This window comes from Typha angustifolia, chromosome 14 (genome assembly GCF_048772165.1).
Source record: "Typha angustifolia cultivar Huaian chromosome 14, ASM4877216v1, whole genome shotgun sequence".
NCBI lineage: Eukaryota > Viridiplantae > Streptophyta > Magnoliopsida > Poales > Typhaceae > Typha > Typha angustifolia.
In genome coordinates this window covers 1,451,978-1,460,263 of record NC_133252.1, presented here as the reverse complement: position 1 = coordinate 1,460,263, position 8,286 = coordinate 1,451,978, and the positions used below count along the sequence as shown (strand labels likewise).

The 8,286-nt window shown below is 34.4% G+C and overlaps 2 protein-coding genes across 2 annotated transcripts; one reads left to right on the top strand and one right to left on the bottom strand.

Annotated features, from left to right (window-relative positions):
• The first annotated feature begins 3,523 nt into the window (after positions 1-3,523).
• Positions 3,524-4,863, top strand: LOC140776194 (ethylene-responsive transcription factor ERF071-like). Its single transcript, XM_073119816.1, has 2 exons — positions 3,524-3,795; positions 4,060-4,863. The coding sequence occupies exons 1-2, from the start codon at positions 3,645-3,647 to the stop codon at positions 4,617-4,619; spliced, it is 711 nt and encodes a 236-aa protein (XP_072975917.1). The 5' UTR covers positions 3,524-3,644; the 3' UTR covers positions 4,620-4,863.
• A 362-nt stretch (positions 4,864-5,225) lies between these two features.
• Positions 5,226-7,964, bottom strand: LOC140775487 (large ribosomal subunit protein eL18y-like). Its single transcript, XM_073118823.1, has 5 exons — positions 7,778-7,964; positions 7,596-7,685; positions 7,376-7,504; positions 7,097-7,279; positions 5,226-5,506 (listed from the first exon to the last, which is right to left on the bottom strand). The coding sequence occupies exons 1-5, from the start codon at positions 7,778-7,780 to the stop codon at positions 5,348-5,350; spliced, it is 564 nt and encodes a 187-aa protein (XP_072974924.1). The 5' UTR covers positions 7,781-7,964; the 3' UTR covers positions 5,226-5,347.
• Between the last annotated feature and the right edge of the window lie 322 nt (positions 7,965-8,286).

Below are 8,286 nucleotides of genomic sequence, written 5' to 3'. Positions count from 1 at the left end.
ATTAAATAATTTATATAATATATAAATGAGTGTTGTCTTTTCCGTGCTTTTTTTCTCTCATCTTTTCTATCATTCTCATCACCTCGTTATGCTCAATCCGAGTATTTTGATCCCTAAATCAGAGTCAATTAAAATAGTAAAGAGGAAAGAAGAGGAAAAAAAGACGTGGAGGAGAAAAAAGATGAATGGGAAAGATAAGAGAATGTAGTGGGAGCTACCACAATGAGTGAATGGTTAGTGGTACTTTTATTTTGTTTTATTTTTACAATAATACTATTACCTCTTTTACTAAAAGAATAAAGAAAAAGAGATATTGACTTAATAGTTGTCAAGAGGTTTAACCTGTTCTCTTTTAAAAATTTTAAAAATTCAAATTTATGAAAATTTTCTTTTAAAAGTTACTCAGATTGGAGATATACCTCAAAAGAATTCCTCTCTTCTTTATTTTTATTAACATAGATCCCTTAATTCATAAGGACATCTTTTCCAAGTTAGCTAGATAATTTTAAACTCTTTATTATGTTTTTTATATTAAAATTTCAATGGTCGTAGAGAAGAATGTAATTTTGTGTTAAATATATTGTAGTATTTATAACAAAAATTATTTTATTCTATATATTTTAAAAAGTTTTAAGTCAGTTATTATATTTACGACTAAAGTGATACTATTAATCTCTTTTGTTAAATTTAATTGAGCATCATAACTATTTTAATTATTTAAAAATATTATCTTAAAAATTTGTATGTCTTATCTAAAATATGAGATAAGAGTATTCTAGTTATTTTAGCGCTGTTTAATTAAATTTCACAAAAAAACTGACGTTATTATTTAAATCATAAGTACACAAACTAATTTAAAACTGTTTAAAGTATGGAGTGATAGAATAATTTTGTTACAAGATATAGTTAACAGTAAAATTTTATAACCAATCTGGGAGTAATTATCCAGTAAGTTTGGAGCAAACATTCTACTCTTCCCATGCGATCCACGTGATAATAACATGCGTTGACCTAATAAAATTCTTCCAATAACACCTTTTATTCGTCACGTACCATGATTTTCTATTACTGTTGCTTAATTTGGCATCCCAATAATCTCTTTCATAAGTCAACCTTTAGTTTGGAATGTTTTCTTATTCATTATTAACTGCTTAAGCTTCTTAATCAACTAATTATCTAACGTATTATATCAAATCTATTTTTTTTTTAAATCTTCTAGTATTGCAGTATGGTAACGTGCGGCATCAAAGACAATCTTATGACGATGAATAATATAAATAAGGTCAATTGATTATACTACCACCACGTTTGATCGATTTAAGTTGAATTAAAACAAATTATACAGATGAATAATATAAATATTAATGACTTCACATCTAGATAATAATTAATGTTTAAATAACTTTTATAACCATATATATATATATATATATATGTATGACTGCGATCCATTAAGGAAAAGATTGACCTAGTGGAGGATTTATTATCCATTATTTTAGAAGAAAGTTGGAGGAATTTTTATTTAGTGGAGAATAAATCTAACTATCTATGATGGTTATACTACATTTTCGTTCTTATTATATCATAATGGCTTGTGTTCGACACATCAACCCAGATAATAATAAGGTTTAACACCTATGGAGATTAATTGACTAATTAACTTGGCTGGCAATATATATATATATATACACACTCTTAAACTCTTGATTAAAGACGTGTATACCAATCTTATGACGAAGAGCTCTCGCTGTTGATGTATATATATATATATTTCTTACAAATATAGATAATATTATTAGTTTTAAATTAAAGAATTAATTATATTTAGATCCTATAAATTATCACTATTTTTCAAAATACCTTCTTAAAATTTTTTTTATACACAAATCCTTTGAACAGTTGAAAATGCCTCACATATTTTTTTTCCTTAGGTTTTCAATATATTTTTAATTCATAAGTTGTTGTGCGTAACTCATATGAGCAGCTATATAAGATATTTATTATTATATTTTAGAAGGAAGAAGATAGAAAAATATTAGTTTATTAAAATATTCTTACCTTCTTGGGGGTATTCTGGTCTTTTTAGTTTTTTTATTTACGGCGTCATTCGTACATAAATATATAATGATAGTTTGAAAAATCTAAGTATAATTATTCTTAAATTAAAACTATAGTAAAATTGACCAAGATAGTTCTTAACCTTTTGGATTCAATTCCTCCTTGCAATAAATATAGAGTTTATGGATTATATATAGTGTTCGACTAAGACCTCTCTCTCTCTCTCTTTATATGTATATATATATGATGGAGTCCATTTAGATGTTGTGTCTCATATTATCTCACCCACCTAACCTAAACTATAAATTAATTATTAAGAAATTAATCTAAAGTCATTGGCATCCATTAGTGATGGCTTCCTAGTAAATGTGGCCAAGTACTTGTTTGAATCCTTAGATGAGGCAGTACTTCCAACGATGTACTACGAACTTCACTCCCACTTCTTTATCTTTCATTAGATTCAACAAGATTTTCTTATAGTGTAAAATATAGTATCTTGACACGATTGAATACTTTGCTTAAGATAATGAAACGAACTTCTCTTTGAAGAGAAATCCAAAAAAATAATTATGGTGGTGGATCCAAAGGAAAAGGGCTTATAACTTAATTAACAAACAAAATGATGACAAATTGACAACTGACTATTCTATTAGAAAAAAGAGAGAGAGTTATAATTAAAGATTTACTTTAAATTAACCTTGACTCGACTCGGCTTGTGCGACTCAATCTATTCGTAAGAGAGTTTAAGAGGAAGATTATTTTTTTTTTCTTTATAGATATGTATTAGATTTGTGAGTGAATTGCCACGAGTGATTGTATCCTACTAAGTATAAATAATAGGTAGAGAGCACCATAGGATATTTTATTGTGCAGTGGGATAATACTTTGAAATATAATGAGGCAAGACTTTAGGCTGGACTCAAATGTTGTTCTAGAGTTGACAACATTAATCCCTTCACTCGGTCAAACAAGTTAGATTTTGTCACGTAAAACCGGCGGCTAAAATACTACGTGCTGATGGATTCTTGGTAGACTTGGTCTCCTTGACTTCCACTCTTTTATTTTTTATAACAAGAATGGCAAATTATGGTTAGGGCATTATAAGTATTATTAGTCTATTATCTATTGATTAAGCTATTCATTCTTCTGATTTGGTTTGTTATTCGACATAATAGGATACATTATTATAATCTTAGATAGGTTTTGGGACTAATATGAGCTCTTGAAAGATGTGTAAAAATACCTCAGGTAGTTAGGGAGATAGTTAGGGTATCGCTAGCTAAGAGACACACGAGGTTTATGTAGCTCTTTTCATTCCGAAAGTTGACCAAGTAACTCACTGTTGCCATTATCAAATCACTTTCACAATATGCTAAATGCTGTTGTCATGCCTAATAAATGATGAAGAAGAAGAAGAAGAAATCTATCATCTCTCACCATGAAGACAATATAAAAGGGACTCCCATCTCCCCCCAATACAAACTCAACTTTGTCTCCTCCATACTCCATTTCCCTTCTCCAATCCTTCTCTAGCTAAAGCAAGAGAAGAAGAGCTAAAAGCTTGAGAGAGAGAAAGAAAGAGAAGTATGTGTGGCGGCGCCATCGTATCGGACTTTATCCCTCTTCGCAAACGGCCTCACATGCAACTCTCGGCCTCTGAGCTCTGGCCGGATGCATCCTCCTCCACTTCCCGGAACGATTGCGAATCCAACTCGCATCCAGTTCCATCGCAGAAAAGTGCCTGTCTTTGCCTCTTCTCTTGTTCACAAACGAATTTTCTCATGACGTTCTAATGACAACGACTAGATATTGATGGCATGGGTCTTTTACCTTGCTTCAAAAGATCAGATGGAATTTGTTATAGGGCTAAGAAAATTTAGTTACTTATTAGTAAAGATGAAAGCTTTTTGATGTATGCTGTTGAATGATGAGATTTTGCTGACCAAAAGACGAGATTTCTCTTGCTAAAGATTAGATTTTTTTTTTAATGGTATGTAACAGAGCCAAGGAACAAGGAGAGGAAGACCCCCTTCATAGGAATCCGAACTCGGCCATGGGGAAAGTTCGCCGCCGAGATCCGTGACCCAAAGAAGGGCGTAAGGGTATGGCTCGGCACCTTCGACACGGCGGAGGAGGCCGCACGTGCCTACGACCGCGCGGCTCGCCGCATAAGGGGCAAGAAGGCCAAGGTCAACTTCCCCAACGAAGACCCACCTCGTGATTCCAACCCCAAGCCTTATTACCGCCATCAACATATCACCTTTCCAAACCTTTCCGCCACTTCGACCCACGAGAGCAGGAGCAGTTGCTCTGTTCAAGCTCCCATGGGCGGTGGAAATGGAGGAGAGGTGGAGAAGTTATCCAAGGAGTTGATGGAGTACGAGAGTGTCATGAGCTTTTACCAGATTCCATACATGGAAGGCGTGCATCCACCACCACTGGTGGACGTGAATGAGAAGGAGATTGCCATGGGGATGAACGCATCTTATCAGCAAGGTGGAGAAGGTAACAACGTGGGACTCTGGAGTTTTGATGACCTTCCCACTTCTATTCCTCTGTGATTGCTGCTTGTAAGTTGCAAGCATTGTGATTCAAAATTCACAGAGGCCAAGATAAGGAATAAGAAAGAAAAAGAGTTTGGGTTACTGGTAGTGGTAGTGGTGCTGATTCAGTTTACTTGTTATAACTTTGGATATTGTGAGATTTTATTAAGTTTTTCTGCTATTTTGCTAAAGAAAAGGTGTGTTCTTATGGCTTATGTTGTGGAAATAAGGCCGATACTAGAATGTTATTCTAACTTCTTATACTAAAAAGAAGAGAGTTTATACTATATAAGCTATTCTAATATTTAGTTATATATTAGTTTAGTGTATAATAAGATAGATAATAGTATAATATGTTATATACTAGTATACCGCAAGTGAAAGTTACCGGATGAGTTAGATTTTACAATATACCACAACCATGGCGCACCATATTAAACAAGATAGTAGTCTTGTTGATAGAATGTCAAGCCTTCAGATTCATAGAGAAAAACCATTAGTGATCCAAACGCATTTACAAGCCATTTGTAGGCATTCCTTCAAACACAGTTGCATTGTTAGATGAATAATGTTAACATAAGTGTGCATAAGACGCCAATTTAAGAAGATAAGATGCATCAAAGATGACGGAAAAAGTCTCAACTTAATCAAAAAAAAAATGCTCTAACAAAATTAAACACACTCTCGAACTGCAAAAACTAGTATTTAGGTGATCCAGAGTTATGAAATGAAACAAGTCAATTGACTCAAACCCTAAATCCCCTGCTGTTTCTCCTCCCTCTGGCCTTCTCAAATTTCCTTCCCTTCGCTCGCACATAAGGCTTTGTGTGACTGTGCGGAACTCCAGGTGCCTTACCGAAATGCTTCACAGCTTCCCTAGCATTCTTTGGACCCCTTAGAAGAACCTGTGAGAGTGCAAACCATTTATTTTGCAGAAACAGAATATAATAAAATATAAGAAAATAAAAACTCATCCTCATTTAGTGCTACTATAGTAGCAATTCCATCCTGTTTGAATATAAACATAAAATGTAGAGTGGTACTAATAATTGATGTGCAAACAATTACACTGGACGCAATGCCTAGATACTGTCCCTGCAGGAGAGCTCTGCTAATCCTTAAAAAAAAAATTCAGATAAGTCCTAACAGATCGACCGTTAGGACTTATCTGTTTCATTATAAACTTTATCGAAATTGAAATTTTAATGTGATTGTGATGCCTAAAATGATTTCTACAACTAGCCTGTTCCCCAACTTGAATGTCTCAAGGATCTTTTAGGGGAAGGTCCTATCTAACCATATGTGAGGTGTCATCACTCTTACTGATTTATGCTTAAGATAAGAAAAGGTACTCTGTCCTGTTTATTTGCAGTCTTTCAAGGATTATAGAAGTAACTGTTTTTTTACCAAACTTGAAAGAAGCCACTGTGACAATGATCAATAAGGAATAATATCAACTAAACCTTAGCAGTTAGAATCTAAAACTAGAGATAGATCTGAAAGTGTACAAGTTACACACAAACAATAACCAACTATTGGTATGTTATAAAGGAATTGCTTATTCAATTAAGTGACAAATGACAATGACACCTTCCTAGTAGCTAATGCAAAATAATCACAAAAGTTCAAATATTGTGTTTACATACTTAAGGCAAATAAATGATTGGATTAACAATTAACAATTGCAAACTCGCAAAAATGATGATGCCTCCAACCAAATGTATCTGTATGACCTCTATTCTATGATATCATGAATGAGAAAATATATAATTGTGCATCCTCTAAAAGTTGCAACAAAATATGAAGTAAAAAATACATATGACGAATAAATAGCATTGCTCAGATAATGGTTTCGACTTATTCTTGATCATCACAAACTTGGAGAGAAGATATGATGTAGCTAAAGAAAACAAAGCTTCCAAAGACTAACACAAATTTGATAATGATGTAATATGTCATCATACCATATGGAGTATCATCATTCAGTCACTTCAACAAAAGATAGAAAGTAAATGTAACAAATGTGATAGGTTCACGGTTGAAGGAAAAATTTACAAGAAAAAGATACATGAATGATCTATCATCCCCTATGAGGGAAATCTTGTTGAAATATATAAAATGGCAAAGAAATCCCAATTACAAGTTATATGCAGTTCTTAGGAAGAAAATCAAGGTTTATCGGACAGGTTTATGTACATCAGACAAAATCAAATAGCATTTACCTTTTCTACATTGTCTTAAGGCATCCCTCATCTTTATAATTGAAAAAAAGAACTATATACTTATCTAAAGGAACTGATCCGAAAGCCAAGGTTACCTTAAAGCAAAGCATAGTACTATCAAAGTTTGTAACAGATTAATCTTTCATATATTCAATAATAAAGAAAAACATCATTTCATTTCCTCATATAAGCAAGAGCAAAAACAGCTATTAAGGCATTGAAATGCCATATAGAAAACTTAACTAGAGCATTAAAATGCAAGTCAATTCATACAGTGTTCTGTCCAAGAGGAGCCTGAAGGGCGAGCTGGTCAAAGGTCAGGCATTCTCCCCCAGCATTGACAATCCTAGCTCTCGCCGTCTCCGTGAACCTCAAAGCTGTCACCTTCATCGCAGGAACCTCATAAACTCTCTTATCATCAGTCACCGACCCCACGATCACCGCAATCTTCCCCTCCTAATTCCATACCACCAGCAACAACAGCAACCACAATCTAAAGACTCCACCTTTCGCAAGTAAAAAAAAAAGGTTTCGAACTGAGAAATATCTAACCTTTCCATTCATGAAGGTGACGAGCCTCTTGAGTGAGATCGGAGGCCTGTTCATCCTGCTCATGAAGAGCCTCTTCAATATCACCGCATTAAACTTGCTCCCGGTCCTCCGGACCAAAAACCTATAGAGCTGATCACAACACGACAGACAAAGATACCGATCCAATCAAAAATTCTCATCAAATCCAGCGTAGAAAGAGAAAGAGACCTGCGAATCTAACCTTAACGAGAAGCTTAAGGTAAACATCGTCGGATCTGGGCGCGGTGCGCCTCGCTTTCTTGCTCCTGCCTCCGGCAACGAGATCGATACCCTAGAAACAACGAAGCAAACGATAACAAAAGAAGCGGCTAGAATAGAATAGAGTAGGGTTAGTAGGGTTGTGCAAGAGGAAGAGGAGGTTACCATGGCTGCTGCTTGCTGCTCTGCGCCGCGATTCTTAGGGTTTAAAAGGTTGCTAGTAATATATAGCGATCTTCGTAAATCGTAAACCGGGCCGGGCCTCGCTTGACCAGATAACTGGGCCCGACCCTGGATAAGGCTCGGTCCAGTCCAGCCACGGACTAGCTTCGGGCTGCACTCCGGTTCTCGACCCGGCCCAGTCTATTTCCAGAGTTGTCCAGCATGGGCCGGATCAAATGAACCGTAATGAGAATCTCTTTTCTGGTCATTGAATGACAGGCAACTCACTCGTGGAATGATACTAATTCTAAACGCAGTAGTCTAATTTTTAATATTAGAAAAGAAAAGAAAAAACTAATACCAGTAGTTGAATAGTATAAGAAATAATAATTATATTTAATGTGACATAAATTTAATATTAAATTAATTAAGAATAGTGAATTTGTATCGAGAATTAGTGATATTTTAAGCCAAATAATAAAAAAAATACTCTTATTGGATGTAAAATAGCA

Bases quoted from the DNA above. Each gene is read 5' to 3' on its own strand.
- LOC140775487 (XM_073118823.1), bottom strand. The intron at 7,505-7,595 runs GTTAGATTCGCA...TGTTGTGATCAG, and splicing joins ACCTTAAGCTTCTCGTTAAG to CTCTATAGGTTTTTGGTCCG. The intron at 7,280-7,375 runs GTTAGATATTTC...GTATGGAATTAG, and splicing joins TCACCTTCATGAATGGAAAG to GAGGGGAAGATTGCGGTGAT.
- LOC140776194 (XM_073119816.1), top strand. From the start codon at position 3,645: ATGTGTGGCGGCGCCATCGTATCGGACTTTATCCCTCTTCGCAAACGG. The intron at 3,796-4,059 runs GTGCCTGTCTTT...GGTATGTAACAG, and splicing joins TCCAGTTCCATCGCAGAAAA to AGCCAAGGAACAAGGAGAGG.